The sequence below is a fragment of the Taudactylus pleione genome, unplaced genomic scaffold (assembly GCF_031769625.1).
Source record: "Taudactylus pleione unplaced genomic scaffold, aTauple2 ptg000250l, whole genome shotgun sequence".
NCBI lineage: Eukaryota > Metazoa > Chordata > Amphibia > Anura > Myobatrachidae > Taudactylus > Taudactylus pleione.
The window spans coordinates 3520040-3537035 of record NW_028284652.1 but is presented as its reverse complement, the minus strand read 5'-3'; the positions used below and the strand labels follow the sequence as shown (position 1 = coordinate 3537035).

Genomic DNA, 16996 nt, shown 5'->3' with positions numbered 1-16996 from the left:
GTCCGGTATCCGACATTAGTGCAGTGGGATTTAGACAATTGATGGAGGTAGTGTGTCCTCGGTTCCAAATCCCGTCTAGATTCCACCTGCATCCTCAAAGCAGCAGCGACAAGCGTGCGTCTGTCTGTTAAAGGGTGGTGACACCCTCAAAGTGTTCTACACAAACAATTAAAATATTGTTCTTTTTTTTTCGGTCTTTGTGAAATGTGTGGGCTGTAGCCTCACCTGCATCCTTAAAGCAGCAGCGACAAGCGTGCGTCTGTCTGTTAAAGGGTGGTGTAACTCTCAAAGTGTTCCAAAAAATAAAAAACTATTTTTTTAATGTGTTTTTGACTTGTGTGCGATGTAGCCACACTTGCATCCTCAAAGCAGCAGCGACAAGCATGCGTCTGTCTGTTAAAGGGTGGTGACACCCTCAAAGTGTGCTACACAAACAATTAAAATATTGTTCTTTTTTTTTTGGTCTTTGTGAAATGTGTGGGCTGTAGCCACACCTGCATCCTTAAAGCAGCAGCGACAAGCGTGCGTCTGTCTGTTAAAGGGTGGTGACACCCTCAAAGTGTGCTACACAAACAATTAAAATATTGTTCTTTTTTCTGTCTTTGTGAATTGTGTGGGCTGTAGCCGCACCTGCATCCTTAAAGCAGCAGCGACAAGCGTGCGTCTGTCTGTTAAAGGGTGGTGACACCCTCAAAGTGTGCTACACAAACAATTAAAATATTGTTCTTTTTTCTGTCTTTGTGAATTGTGTGGGCTGTAGCCACACCTGCATCCTTAAAGCAGCAGCGACAAGCGTGCGTCTGTCTGTTAAAGGGTGGTGACACCCTCAAAGTGTGCTACACAAACAATTAAAATATTGTTCTTTTTTTTTTGGTCTTTGTGAAATGTGTGGGCTGTAGCCGCACCTGCATCCTTAAAGCAGCAGCGACAAGCGTGCGTCTGTCTGTTAAAGGGTGGTGACACCCTCAAAGTGTTCTACACAAACAATTAAAATATTGTTCTTTTTTTTTCGGTCTTTGTGAAATGTGTGGGCTGTAGCCGCACCTGCATCCTTAAAGCAGCAGCGACAAGCGTGCGTCTGTCTGTTAAAGGGTGGTGTAACTCTCAAAGTGTTCCAAAAAATAAAAAACTATTTTTTTAATGTGTTTGTGACTTGTGTGCGATGTAGCCACACTTGCATCCTCAAAGCAGCAGCGACAAGCGTGCGTCTGTCTGTTAAAGGGTGGTGACACCCTCAAAGTGTGCTACAGAAACAATTAAAATATTGTTATTTTTTTTTCTGTCTATGTGAATTGTGTGGGCTGTAGCCGCACCTGCATCCTTAAAGCAGCAGCGACAAGCGTGCGTCTGTCTGTTAAAGGGTGATGACACCTCAAAGTGTTCTACACAAACAATTAAAATATTGTTCTTTTTTTTTTCGGTCTTTGTGAAATGTGTGGGCTGTAGCCGCACCTGCATCCTTAAAGCAGCAGCGACAAGCGTGCGTCTGTCTGTTAAAGGGTGGTGACACCTCAAAGTGTTCTACACAAACAATTAAAATATTCTTCTTCTTTTTTCTGTCTTTGTGAATTGTGTGGGCTGTAGCCGCACTTGCATCCTCAAAGCAGCAGCGACAAGCGTGCGTCTGTCTGTTAAAGGGTGGTGTAACCCTCAAAGTGTGCTCCACAAACAATAAAAATATTCTTTTTTTTTTTCTGTCTTTGTGAATTGTGTGGGCTGTAGCCGCACTTGAATCCTCAAAGCAGCAGCGACAAGCGTGCGTCTGTCTGTTAAAGGATTACATCGGTGACAGCATCCAAGTAGGCATGTCAGACAGTCCGTACCTGTACTGGCAGGAAAAAGAAGCAATTTGGAGGTCCCTGTACAAACTGGCTCTATTTTACCTGAGTTGCCCCCCCTCCAGTGTGTACTCCGAAAGAGTGTTTAGTGCAGCCGGGAACCTTGTCAGCGAAAGGCGTAGGAGGTTGCGTCCACAAAATGTGGAGAAGATGATGTTCATAAAATGAATTATCAACTCTTCCAGGGCGACCAGCCTCCAGAACGTACAGAGGGACCTGTGGTTCCAGCAGGGACGAATTAATACTCTGTGAGGATGAGGATGTACACACTGAAGAGGGTGAGGAATCGGTGGATGAGGAGGATGAGGATGACATCTTGCCTCCGTAGAGCCAGTTTGTGCAGGGACACATTAATTGCCAGCTTGTTTTGTGGGGGCCCAAACGAACCAATCATTTCAGCCACAGTTGTGTGGCAGACCCTGGCGCTGAAATGATTGATTTGTTAAAGTGTGCATGTCCTGTTTATACAACATAAGGGTGGGTGGGAGGGCCCAAGGACAATTCCATCTTGCACTTCTTTTTTTTCTTTGCATTATGTACAGTTTGGGGCCTAGTTTTTCTAACTGCCATCCTGTCTGCCACTGCAGTGTCACTCCTAGATGGGTCACGTGTTTGTGCCGCCCACTCGTGTCGCTTAGCATAGTCATCCAGCTACCTCGGTGCAACCTTTTGGACATGAAAACACTATTGTGAGGTGTGAGGTGTTCAGAATAGACTGGAAATGAGTGGAAATTAAGGTTATTGAGGTTAATAATAGCATAGGAGCAGAGAAACCAACAAATTCTGTGATTTTAGCTGTTTTTATGCTTTTTTTAAAAAAAATACAGATCCAAAACACAAAACCCAGAACCCAAAACACGGAAGGGTGGTTTTGGCAAAACCAATCCAGATCCAAAACACGAAGAAAGATCTAGATCCAAAACCAAAACACAAAACACGAAAAGTGGCCGGTGCACACCCCTAATTACAACAGATGCAGAACAATTAGCTTTTATAGTGGGGAAATGTTCATCACTACATAAGACAAAAAGAATCATAATTCCACTCCCAACAGTACCAACAGCTGTTTGGTAACACAGGCAGATCTGGTCAGCCAATTTAGTGACCAAAAGCTTTATTTCATGGATTGGTCCAGGTTATAATTGAACCCAATCAAATTATATTGTTATATAAGCTATTGGAAAACTGAATTGGCCAATGGCCTCATCAGCCTGTATGTGTGATCACTGGTATACCATACTGTAGAGCCATCTGTGATAGTCAGAGACAGTGTTGCATCTTCTGATGGGAGAAGCTGGGTGCACATATACACCTGACATTACGCCTACTAGCAAAAATTAGGTCTGGTATTGCAGACAAGATATTGATAGTTACCTTTTTCTCCCAGCAAAAGAACTTTTGCACATTCTTGGAGGTGGTAATGATTGGACTGTTGTCTATACTTGCATTAGTTTTGCCCTGGTGAGCCCCGTTGCTCAGCCCAGTGCATAGTAAGCTGTGCACCTACTCTCTGCTCTCACTAAGGCGTACACTCTGGGAGTCCCTGTTCCTGAGAAGTAGACAGTTTACAATATTTCGCTAAATGCTGTACAATTGTACATGCATCCAGATGAAATGGCCCTAAAGCAGTGCCCAAAGACTGAATTACAACACCTACCAGACTGATTAAGTTTACCAATCCTGACTGATTAAGTTTACCAACACTGACCCTGCCCAACAGTAGTGGTGCTCATTATACAAAGATATGTCCCCACATTGTGCATTACAGATTAGCACTGCCTGAAGCTAGATTCTGAGTCCACATCTGTGATATCAAGGACAACAATCAGACTGAGAGCGGGATGTACTAACATTACCTCCAGACATCGCATCCTTACTGGTCGCATATGTACTAACATATGCGATCAGTACTGCAAAGGACAGCTCTTCCGATAAGAGCTGTCCTTTGCGATCCGCGCAGCCCCATGGACTTCCAGATTTATGACCCGGGAGTCCATCTGCGCATGCCCAGAGTGGCGCGGCAGCCGCGGGGCATGCTGGGAGGGATCTGATCAGATCCCTCATACCAGAGTGATGCGGTAGAAGCATACATGCCTATCCTCCCGGAAGTTGCGGGAGGCTCACAATTTTTCCGGTAACCCCCTCTACCACCGGAAGGGTAGGCACTTATCCTGCATTCTGTCCACTTCCTAGTGAAGTGGGTAGAATAAGGAGAATTTTCTTGCGGACTGGTGGGTCCGTGGATGGGAGGTGTGACCTAATGACGTGATTCTATGAGAATTGCGTCATTTGGCCCCGACCCCTTTTTTAAATATCCGCCGTTCACGGCAAATTGCCATGAGGGGGCAGCGCTTACTGACGCGATCCATCCGGTCCCGCCCCCAACACCTCCCACCTGCTTCTCCTCTCCGGGTTTCTAGTATGGGTAGAAGCCCATAGGCCACCCAATAGAACATACAGTCAGGTGCATAAATATTGGGACATTGACAGAATTTTTATATTTTGGCCTCTATTCACCACCACAATGGCTTTGAAATGAAACAAACAAGATGTGCTTTAACTACAGACTTTCAGATTTAATTTGAGAGTAATTACATCCAAATCAGGTGAACAGTGTAGGAATTACAATGGTTTCTATATGTGCCTCCCACTTTTTAAGGGGCCAAAAGTAATGGGACAAACTAAACAATCCTAAATCTAACTTTCACTTTTTAACACTTTGTTGCAAATCCTTTGCCTGAAGTCTGGAATGCATAGACATCACCAGACGCTGGGTTTCATCCCTGGTGATGCTCTGCCAGGCCTCTACTGCAAATGTCTTCAGTTCCTGCTTGTTCTTGGGGCATTTTCCCTTCAGTTTTGTCTTCATCAAGTGAAATGCATGCTCAATCGGATTCACGTCAGGGGATTGACTTGGCCATTGCATAACATTCCACTTTTTAGCCTTAAAAACTCTTAGGTTGCTTTTGCAGTATGCTTCGGGTCATTGTCCATCTGCACTGTGAAGCGCCGTCCAATGAGTTCTGAAGCATTTGACTGAATATGAGCATATAATATTGCCCAAAACACTTCAGAATTCATTCTGCTGCTTTTGTTAGCAGTCACATCATCAATAAATACAAGGGAACCAGTTCCATTGGCAGCCCAGCCATACATGCCCACGCCATGACACTACCACCACCATGCTTCACTGATGAGGTGGTATGTTTTGGATCATGAGCAGTTCCTTTCCTTCTCCATACTCTTCTCTTCCCATCACTCTGGTACAAGTTGATCTTTGTCTCATCTGTCCATAGGATGTTGTTCCAGAACTGTAATGGCTTTTTTAGATGTTGTTTGGCAAACTCTAATCTGGTCTTCCTGTTTTTGTGGCTCACCAATGGTTTACATCTTGTGGTGAACCCTCTATATTCACTCTTGTGAAGTCTTCTCTTGATTGTTGACTTTGACTTATATACACCTACCTCCTGGAGAGTGTACTTGATTTGGCCAACTGTTGTGAAGGGGATTTTCTTCACCAGGGAAAAAATTCTTCTGTCATCCACCACAGTTGTTTTCCGTGGTCTTCCGGGTCTTTTGGTGTTGCTGAGCCCTCCGGTGCGTTCTTTCTTTTTAAGAATGTTCCAAACAGCTGATTTGGCCACACCTAATGTTTTTGCTATCTCTCTGATGGGTTTGTTTTGATTTTTCAGCCTAATGATGGCTTGCTTCACTGATAGTGACAGCTCTTTGGATCTCATATTGAGAGTCGACAGCAACTGATTCCAAATGCAAATGTCACACCTAGAATCAACTCCAGACCTTCTACCTGCTTAATTGATAATGAAATAACAAGGGAATAGCCCACACCTGTCCATGAAATAGCTTTTGAGTTGATAGTCCCATTACTTTTGGCCCCTTAAAAAGTGGGAGGCACATATAGAAACCGTTGTAATTCCTACACCGTTCACCTGATTTGGATGTAATTACTCTCAAATTAAATCTGAAAGTCTGCAGTTAAAGCACATCTTGTTTGTTTCATTTCAAAGCCATTGTGGTGGTGAATAGAGGCCAAAATATGAAAATTTTGTCAATGTCCCAATATTTATGCACCTGACTGTACATATGGAAATTGCGGTAAAACCCCAAAAACAGGGTTTTTATTGCATTTACATTTAGTACATCCCACCCTGAAGCTGACAGAATATTGGATTTGTTGTATCAAGCAGTGAAAAGCATGGAGAAGTGGACCAGTGAAGAAGTTGCCCATAGCAACCCATCAGCTTCAAAGCAGCATTTATCAAGTACATTCTATAAAATGACAGATAGAAGCTGATGGGTTGCTATGGGCAACTTCTCCATGGTTCCAATTTTTTTCTACATTGCTTGATACATCTCCCCCATTTTCTCTTAACTCCACCCAACCCTGCCCTTATTGTTTTGCCTGCAAAAGCAGAATGAGTGCAATGATAGGAACCTCAGAGCTGTCTCTGTAGAGACATTTAAAAGTCTATATTTAGTATACAGGAAGGACCACTTAATGCTGCCATAGTGTTAATTGAGCCACCATGAATGAAACATCCAATGAGAATGCTTTATATATGCTAGTGTCCCACTCTTCCTACACCTCCTGCTGTGATGACTTTAGCGTATATCTCTGGATCAGGCCTTAGAGTCAGCAGGCAGTAGGGAGTTGCAGGTGAAGACACAAGGGGTGGGATGTGCTAAAGAGGGAAAAAAACCAGTTTTCGGGGGTTTTACCACATACCCCATATGTACAGAAAGCAATGCATTCTGGTGCTTTGTCCAGGTGGGTAACGCCACATTCAGGTGGTGTTACCCAATAAAAGCTTATGGACTAGTTTACAGGACGCTCCCCCTCCCCACCTCCTTCCATCACCCCCCACGGCTGGCGACCTTCTGTGTATGCGCAGAAGAACGGCAGAGGGACTTCTGGGTATTAAACACGGAAGTTCCTCTAGCCGGGGGATCGCAAAGGACAGCTCTTATCAGGAGAGCTGTTCCTTGTGATATTCTAGATGCATACCGCAGTAATCAACCATGGTATGTACCCAAAGAGAGGCAGGATGTACTGCATCGCGGATGTGATGCTTAGTACATACCGCCCAAGAGCTGTGATGATCCTCTACCTAAAGCAGTTGTTCCCAAACTAGGTCCTTGTAGCACTCTGACAGTCCAGGTTCCAACGATATCCATGATTAAGCACAGGTAACCTAATTAGTACCTCAGTCAGTTTGATTTACCATCTGTGCACAAGCATAGATATTCTTAAAACCTGGACTGTTAGGGTGCCTTGAGAACCAAGTTCTGGAAACCCTGACCTAATGTATGGGCGAGCAGACAGTGTTAGAGTCATTGGAGGAGAGAAGGATATTGGCAGATCCTCTAGGTGTTAATATAGGTGCCAGCGATGTGTGATGGAGGTCAGTCCATAGGATGAATAACTTAACCAGGTTGCAATTTATTAACCAGGTAGAATGGGTTGCCACATAGCACAGCATTAACACAGTAGGTACACAATACAGAGGGTTCAGTAGATCCAGCCAGGAACGTGCTGGGGTTATGCAGGTGGTGTGTGTATATGGGAGCATACACCTATGTACATACAAACAGTGGTGGAGGTGGAGGTTGCGCCCTCATATACATATGGCAGTGGTGACAAAGTGGTGGTCTCTCTTCTGTAATAGAAGCAGTCTCTGTTAGGTGACTCTCAGGGGCACATCCTTCCTCTATAGAAGATGGAGCTGAAGACACAAGAGACGCCACACATGCGAAGTAGTTCATTCAGGCTGGTCACTTTGTGACACGACTCCGGCACTATGTGTCCCGGGAGCACAGAAGAGGAGACAGCGCAGAGCATTCTCCTTTAGCACAGAAGAAATAAAAGACCCTCCCGCAGCCTAGCCCTAACCCTTTACTCGGTGGCAAACACATGATTTCTAGAGGGGGGTTTCCAAATGCTTGATTTTAGAGTGAGTGTGGCCATCCATGAAGAGGGCATAATTAGCACTTATCCAGCTTTAATATATTGTGTTGCATAATTCCAGCATATACAGGATCAGTGATCACAGTAAGCCATTAGATGCGGCAGTAGGGCCATCCTGCCTGAGATAAATGTCTTTTTTCAGATGTGGGCATCATTCCAGAGCATTGGCGCAAGTCCGGGAGTCTGAGGGAGCAGCAGAAGAACCTAGCGCTGCCCTGGACATATATATGTACATATTGGTCTCCTTATGTACTGGATAGTGTATTATTATACAGTATTAAGAATTAGCCCTATAGATGGTCTATAGCAGTGCACCCCTAAAAGTGCATGTTTTCCACATCTCCTAGTTGGTGCAGAGCTGTATTTATTACTGGCTGACACATTTTAAAAGATCCACAGGTGGTGCTAATTATTTCATTTGTGATATTGAGAAGAACATGCAGCACTAGTAACATTCTATTATATTACTATTTCTATTGTGGTCATGGTGTGGGCTGGGGAGGGGGGTTTCCAGGCAGACGGAAACACCCCCTGCATTTGCCTATGTTACTGCCGGCCTGTGCAGAATGTCGACATTTCATATGTGGACTTTGTGAATATACTGACATTCTGCAGGTGCCGTCATGGTCAATGTCGACATTTCAACAATGTTAACATAATAAGTGTTGACACTATGATGTCAACATTATAAACATCAACATTACTGAAAGGTGTGTCTTCAGGGAACATAAAAGCTCGGGAGAGCAGAAGAATGTCAGAATTAGCAATGGAGAAGATATATGTAATGTACAGATAGCAACAAACTGAGTATGTACAGTATAATAGGGTTGGGTATGAGTTGCCGGCAGTCAGGATTCCGGCGGTCAGAATCCGGATGCCGGGATCACGACAGGGTTAACATACCAACATGTTGGTCGGTATGCTAACCCTCCCCCACTCCCTACCCTAACCCTCCTTTCGTGGTGCCTAACCCTAACCTCCCCCCCTACTGCCTGAAACTAGCCCCCCTCCCCGCACCCTAAACTTAACCCTCCCCCTAGTGCCTAACCCTCCCCCCTTAGTGCCTAACCCTCCCCATAACACACAATACTTACCTTGGGATGACCGGGATTCTGGTGCAGGTATTTAGACCGTTGGCATCCATTCAGCCGGGATACTGACTACGTCACGTCTAATATATATGGGTTGGTTCGGGATCCCGGCGGACGGGGTGCTGGCGGTCACAATGCCGATAGCGGCATCCCGACAGTCAAAATACCGACCCAATTAGGTAACTGTCCCTAGCCTAACCCTCCCCCTAACCCGCCTTTCCCGCAGCTTAACCCTCCCCCCCTCGCAGCCTAACCCTAACACTATATATAACTTTCCAACTATATATAAACTGTTTAAATTTATGCCGGCAAAAAAAAAAAAGATCTTTTCAGCTGCTGTATTGCCACTTTTATAGTGTTATCAAACACAGTTATTCTTTCAAATAACGAACACTACCTCTAAACAATAGGTTTTTTTTACCAAATTAGTGAGGAGAAATCGAACTTTTTCCCATACAGGGAATTTTTATTTTATTTTTGTTTGTCTGAATTACAAACAATACATTTGACATGCATGAACATTACAATTGCTTCTGTCCCAGATTTTTATGGATTTTTTATGTAACACTCAAATCTCAATATTTCTTACTGTGTAACTGCTTATTTATATAAATTACATCTTTTCAGTATCTAATAAATTCTTCACAAACTGTGTTTTATTATTAGTATTGAGAAATAGCACAGCCGATTTTTCTCTTTTATCCCTAACATTCCCCCTAGTGCCTAACCCTAACCCCTAACTATAATGTAACCCTGCTCCTCAGGGCTGCCATCAGAAATTGTGGGGCCCGGGACTGACAATAGGCACCTCACCCCACTTTTTTCCTACACAAACAGTTTTTAGACAAATCTCTTTAGCCCTGCTGTGTCACCCTATCCCCAGCCAGTCATCTTCTGTCTCTCCAGCCCCGCTTTGCCTCTCGTCTCCAATCTCCAGCCAGCCCCCGCATCCACATGGTAGTCCTTTACCTCCTTATTCTTTTCTGGCTGCAGTGCTCCGTCCTCAGTGTGCCGCAGTTCCTCTTACCTTCAGCGCCGTGACGTCATGAAGTCAAGTGCGCTAGCTCACAAAAAATCTCTTTATTGCACACTTGCGGCATTCGGAGACGGTACGTTGGTAGGAGGCAGAGTGGCTGGCACCCCTGTCACTCACTTTTATTGTGCGGTGTGGGGGGGTAGCGGGCCGGGCATTGCTCTAATAGGATCAGTGCCCCCTATCACTTTTAATTAAAGGGGGCGGTAGAGGGTGCCAGTAAGAGTGGGAGGGACACTCCCTCTCATTTTGCCCATAATTGAATGTGCAACAGTTATTGTATAGATTATATTGTATATTACACACCCAAATATGGAGATCACAGCAAACATACAGCTTTTTACGCCTTTCTCCTTCCATGTCTGTCTGTTGGGTTCTGTATTTTAAGTCAACAGTGACCATGCCGACATCCATGCAGATATGGGAATGTTGACACGGTCTTAATGTTTACAGAGAACACGTCAACTTATTTATCATGTCGACATTCAGCATATCAACACTATTGAAATGTAGACATAGTCACAATGTCGACAGTCCAGTTTTCAGGTACTGTATACCTCTCTCTGTAGCTAAACCTAACCCTAATGCTAATGTCAACGTTTCAGTCATATGCACATTGGCCGCGATTCATTTCACTGCGCTGTTACGTCGGAGAATGGTGGTTCTTGCAACTTAACATGGGTGTTTAGTCGCGAGAACCAACATTCTCAGACTAAAGTGCCTGGCACAATGCCGAAAGAGCCACGCGGACTGCACTTTTGTCGGATTTCTCTTCGCACCCTCGGGGGGGTGCGAAAAAAATTCTTTAGGTGGGCCAAACATCGCGCTGAATTGAATAGCTTCGGGAGCTCTGCATACCTGTCTGTTGTATTACATCTACTGTAAGTGCTTTGGAATGCCAGAGATGACTGACCATGTACCTCTCTTACATCTTTACAGAAAAAGTTATGGGAAGGAGAACCCTAGACACAGCGAAGAGATGTCTTTAAAAGAAACAATCACATCTTAGAAAAACTAATTATTAATATTGTTATATTTTCCACCAACCATTAACTTCATATTGTTTGGAAATGGTATATGCGCACAAGAAACTGGAACTCAGAAGTCTGTTGTCACTATTCATTTTTAGATTAAAACCTATTATACAGTGCAGTTTAGGCATTCCTGTGCACAGTACCTGATGAATTGCCTAACTGCATATAATAGAATATGTTTGATTTTAAGTTCCAAAGGGGAGGGAAATAAAAGCATTTACTTGAATTATTGATTCTATATTTCTTGCTAATAATTTTTATGTTAATGTTAGATTAGGTTACATTTAATTCCATTGTAAAGATTAGCGTGATAAATATAGGTACACTTTTTAGAAGCGCTGGATCTACTATGCACAACATTTGGCTCTTTTTTTTAAGATTAAGCATTTTTCCGTTATTTGGAACAAAAGCCATGCTATGCTATTCTGTACTGGGAGCTGCCCTCGTAATTACATTGTGCATTAGTGTTCTTCATGGCACTATAGGCGACCACGCTCAGTGAACATGTCTGTTTGTATGAAAGGATCACAAAACCGCAGTAATTATTTCCCCATTTGTTTTTATTTCTGGTTTTATAAACTAAAAAACAGAAGAAAAGATACATCTGCACACATTACATGTAGCTATAGAAAGACCCCTATAATTAATGTATATAATTTATATTCAAATTGGGGGTGCTGCCATCTGACAAATGTTGACAGTTACTAAGTTACTTAGAGAAAGAAAGATTTGACTTGATGTATGCGCCATACATCAAGACAAATCTTTCTTTCTCTAAATAACTTGGTTTTATAAACTATCTGCCTATCTGGTTGAATACATTAATTATGTTTTATATAGAGATGCATTTGACTCCAATATCTTTCTTGCATAACTACTCCATGCTATTAAAGAACCATGCTCCTTCCATACACGGCAATAGGGATCAGCGATTCCAGAAGAATCGTTGCTAAATCCTGCCAGGTTAATTGCATATGCACATGTGAGACATTATCCATTCATGCACTTATCACTTTAACACTTCACCAAAAACATTAAGCTGAATATGAGAATGACAAAATCATTAGCAGAATTTTCGTACATGTGCATGTTAACTTCAACGTTACACATTTATGTATCACTACGGAGGAGCTTATTAAATAAACCCCATACATAGCTATGCTGTAGATCTTAAATAGGTGCTAAAAATAACAAATTGTATTTGTTTTGTAGTCACTGGAAATGCAGTCAAAGATCTAAGGATAGAATATCTAACCTATATTGTCATAAAAAATACATTGTTCAGTAAAACATGTAAAGTGATTTAATTATCACAGTGGTAGCACTTAGTTGTACAGTAATTCACTTTTGATACTTAAGACAATGGCTGCATTACTGTCTTCCCTATTTGGACAGTTACCCTCCTGTTCCATTACAGCTAGTGGAATGTCTAAATTGAGATGTTCAAAATCGATTTCACAGAGAGGAGCCAAAGGGAGAATGTTCCCCTTTTGCCTGTTTCAGAATCAAATCTTATCAAGGAGCTTATCATAGAGGCAGTAGGATGTAGCTAAATAGAGAAACCCCCAACCCTGGCAAGATAAGAGTGAGTTAATGGCAAAGTTATGCTGGGTACACATTGGCCAATATATTGGCCGATCAATTGATCAGCAAATATATCTGCTGCCCGGCGGCCAGTGTGTACAGGCGATATGTCTGTGAACCGCGTTATTCACAAACATATAGCATTGGCTGTGCTGCACAGCCGCTAGACAGATATGTCTGCAGATATATCTGTCCATTGGCAAGTGTGTACAGGCGGTCTATATACCACTCGTACACACACATCAGCAGCTGCAGGGAGGGGGGCGGCCCCACCCACGACTTGCCTCCCTGCCAGCGGGACACTCGGCTGCCAGATAGATGATGGCCATTCAGTGTGTATGACTATGAACAACAATCATCTATAGATTCATCATCGAGTGATCTGCAGATATATCTTTCAGGTGTATACCCACCTTTAGAGAGGTTTCCTCAGTCATTCAATTCCCACTGCCTCATCGTTACCTTTAACACCCTCTTCTGCCTTCTCCCGTACTCTCCTATACCTGGATCCTCAACCTTGCCATCCATTTCACATCCAAAATTGATGCTTAGAAACCCATCAGTACTGTACATCTCCTTCCTTCAGATTCCTTTGGCTTCACCCCAACCCATCTCCAACTGCTTGTCTGCCGTGTCCTACTTCCCCACCACCACTGGGGCGTTTATCTCATCCACTCCTCCTTATTACTACCTTCTTGATCAAATTCCCTCTCAACCCCTTCATTCCCTCTATCACATACCCCATGTCTACCGTTGTCAGCTGTATCACTTTTGGTGATGGATGTCTACAGCATCAGACTGGAGCATGAAGGGTCTACAGGGGGAATGAAATGTTAGTGGCCCACTGAAGAAAGGCGGCGCAAAGCTGAAGAGGTGTGGCCAGCTGACTGAGGGGTTGTGGCTACCAGAGGGGCAGACGTGAAGAGAATAATTGCTCAAGTCCAGAGCAAGGTTAATAATATTAAAAAGAGTGCTTGTTAGCTATATTGTTGAGTACAGCACCATGTGGGGCATATTGAAGCACTACATATGTAGCCCTAGTATAATATGGGCTAATAAAGTTAGATAAAAGAGGGAAGTTTATGGTTATTTTGTAATTAACAGATATTTAATATATATCTCAATGTAAGGAGTATATGAAGTAACATATATGTGTTAAAAATGTGCTAATATAGAAATTGAAGAGGTATTGTAATGGCTGGGCAGATGTTAATACAGGGGGCTGGAGCATGCAGGGTAATGTAGGGGTTAAACTGTAGGAGGGAGGCATGCAGCAATCAAGGATTATATAAGCCAGGGTTGTCAGTTGAACAGCCAGTGAGTGGTTCCCCCCTTAAAAGCACACCAACCTGACTTGCTGGCGCTGCTTAGGTAGAGGTGTAATCAGCGGTGCCAGTGGTGGCATACTAGACACTGGCATATACTATTTATTAAGAAACCTACCTAGCCTGTGGAAACATAAATACAGGAGATCTGAGTACGTCAGCCTATTAGTAGGGGTGTGCACCGGCCACTTTTCGTGTTTTGTGTTTTGGTTTTGGATCTGGATCTTTCTTCGTGTTTTGGATCTGGATTGGTTTTGCCAAAACCACCCTTCCGTGTTTTGGGTTCTGGGTTTTGTGTTTTGGATCTGTATTTTTTTGAAAAAAAGCATAAAAACAGCTAAAATCACAGAATTTGTAGGTTTTTCTGCTCCTATGCTATTATTAACCTCAATAACCTTAATTTCCACTCATTTCCAGTCTATTCTGAACACCTCACACCTCACAATAGTGTTTTTATGTCCAAAAGGTTGCACCGAGGTAGCTGGATGACTATGAGTGGGCGGCACAAACACGTGACCCATCTAGGAGTGACACTGCAGTGGCAGGCAGGATGGCAGTTAGAAAAACTAGGCCCCAAACTGTACATAATGCAAAGAAAAAAAGAGGTGCAAGATGGAATTGTCCTTGGGCCCTCCCACCCACCCTTATGTTGTATAAACAGGACATGCACACTTTAACAAATCAATCATTTCAGCGCCAGGGTCTGCCACACAACTGTGGCTGAAATGATTGGTTCGTTTGGGCCCCCACAAAACAAGCTGGCAATTAATGTGTCCCTGCACAAACTGGCTCTACGGAGGCAAGATGTCATCCTCATCCTCCTCATCCACCGATTCCTCACCCTCTTCAGTGTGTACATCCTCATCCTCACAAAGTATTAACTCGTCCCCACTTGAATCCACCACCACAGGTCCCTCTGTACCTTCTGGAGGCTGGTCTCCCTGGAAGAGCTGATAATTCATTTTGATGAACATCATCTTCTCCACATTCTGTGGAAGCAACCTCCTACGCCTTTCGCTGACAAGGTTCCCGGCTGCACTAAACACTCTTTCGGAGTACACACTGGAGGGGGGGCAACTCAGGTAAAATAGAGCCAGTTTGTACAGGGGCCTCCAAATTGCCTCTTTTTCCTGCCAGTACAGGTATGGACTGTCTGACATGCCTACTTGGATGCTGTCACCGATGTAATCCTCCACCATTCTGTCAATGGTGACAGTATCATATGCAGTGACAGTAGACATGTCAGAAATTGTTGCCAGGTCCTTCAGTCCGGACCAGATGTCCAAACTTGGTCCTGCCTGCCCTGCATCACCGCCAGCGGGTTGCTTAGGATACCTAAGTTTTTTCCTGGCAGCCCCAGTTGCGGGAGAAAATGAAGAAGGAGCCGTTGACGTGTCACGTTCCGCTTCAGCTGACAGTGTGTTCACCAGCAGGTCTTTGCACCTCTGCAGGCTTGTGTCGGCCGGAAAGAGAGACACCACATAGGCTTTAAACCTAGGATCGAGCACGGTGGCCAAAATGTAGTGGTCTGATTTCAACAGATTGACCACCCTGGAATCCTGGCAAAGCGAATGAAGGGCTTCATCCACAAGTCCCACATGCCAAGCGGAATCGCTCCGTCTTAGCTCCTCCTTCACTTTCTCCAGCTGCTTCTGCAAAAGCCTGATGAGGGGAATGACCTGACTCAAGCTGGCAGTGTCTGAACTGACTTCACGTGTGGCAAGTTCGAAGGGCTGAAGAACCTTGCACAACACGGAAATCATTCTCCACTGCGCTTGAGTCAGGTGCATACCCCCTCCTTTGCCTATGTCATAGGTGGATGTATAGGCTTGTATGGCCTTTTGCTGCTCCTCCATCCTCTGAAGCATATAGAGGGTTGAGTTCCACCGCGTCACAACCTCTTGCTTCAGGTGATGGCGGGGCAGGTTCAAGAGTGTTTGCTGGCGCTCCAGTCTTCGGCACGCAGTCGCTGAATGGCGAAAGTGGCCAGAAATTTTTCGGGCCACCCAAAGCGTCTCCTGCACGCCCCTGTCGCTTTTCAGAAAATTCTGCACCACCAAGTTTATTGTGTGAGCAAAACATGGGACGTGCTGGAATTTGCCCAGATGTAATGCCCGCACAATATTGGTGGCGTTGTCAGATATCACAAATCCCCAGGAGAGTCTAAGTGGGGTAAGCCACTGGGCGATGATTTCCCTCAGTTTCTCTAAGAGGTTGTCGGCGGTGTGCCTCTTACTGAAACCGGTGATACACAGCGTAGCCTGCCTTGTAACGAGCTGGCGTTTCTGAGATGCTGCTACTGGTGACGCTGCTGCTGTTGCTGCGTAAGGTGATACATCTACCCAGTGGGCTGTCACAGTCATATAGTCCTTAGTCTGCCCTGTTCCACTTGTCCACATGTCCGTGGTTAAGTGGACATTGTGTACAACGGCATTTTTCAGGACACTGAGGACACTTTTTCTGACGTTTCTGTACAGTCTCGGTATCGCCTGCCTAGTGAAGTGGAATCTAGACGGGATTTGGAACCGGGGACACACTACCTCCATCAATTGTCTAAATCCCACTGCACTAATGGCGGATACCGGACGCACGTCTAACACCAACATAGCAGTCAAGGCCTCAGTTATACGTTTTGCTTCAGGATGACTGCTGTCGTACTTCATCCTCCTCGCTAAGGACTGTTGGAGGGTCAATTGTTTAGTAAAAGTAGTGGTGTTCCTACTTCCTCTCTGGGATGATGAACGACTCCCAGCAGCAGCAGCAACAGCAGCAGCGGCAGCAGTAGGCGTAGCAATGCAGGATCCTCCGGAGGAATCCCGGATAGGAGAGTCAGTCATGCCAGTGATATGGCCTGCAGGACTACTTCCGATCCTGACTAAGGAGGAAATTGACGAGGAGGGAGTTGACGGTGTGGTTTGCAGGCGCTTGGATACAACAGGACAACGGGATTTAGGTGTCCCTGGACTGCTTACGGTCTGAGCCAAAGTTTCTGAACTTGACAGTAACTTTTTATGAACGCGCTGCAGGTGCCGTATAAGGGAGGATGTTCCTAGGTGGTTGACGTCCCTACCCCTACTTATTTCACCTTTACATATGGTACATATG

The 16996-nt window shown here is 44.4% G+C and overlaps 1 protein-coding gene across 1 annotated transcript in view; it reads left to right on the top strand.

The window, feature by feature from the left end:
- LOC148515341 (solute carrier family 22 member 6-B-like) overlaps nt 1-11183 on the top strand; it is a 39420-nt gene extending 28237 nt beyond the window's left edge. The window contains exon 10 of the mRNA XM_088480141.1: nt 10888-11183. Within this exon, the coding sequence (XP_088336267.1) occupies nt 10888-10957 (70 nt within the window). The 3' untranslated portion in view covers nt 10958-11183. The remainder of the gene's footprint in view (nt 1-10887) is intronic.
- Nucleotides 11184-16996: the final 5813 nt, after the last annotated feature.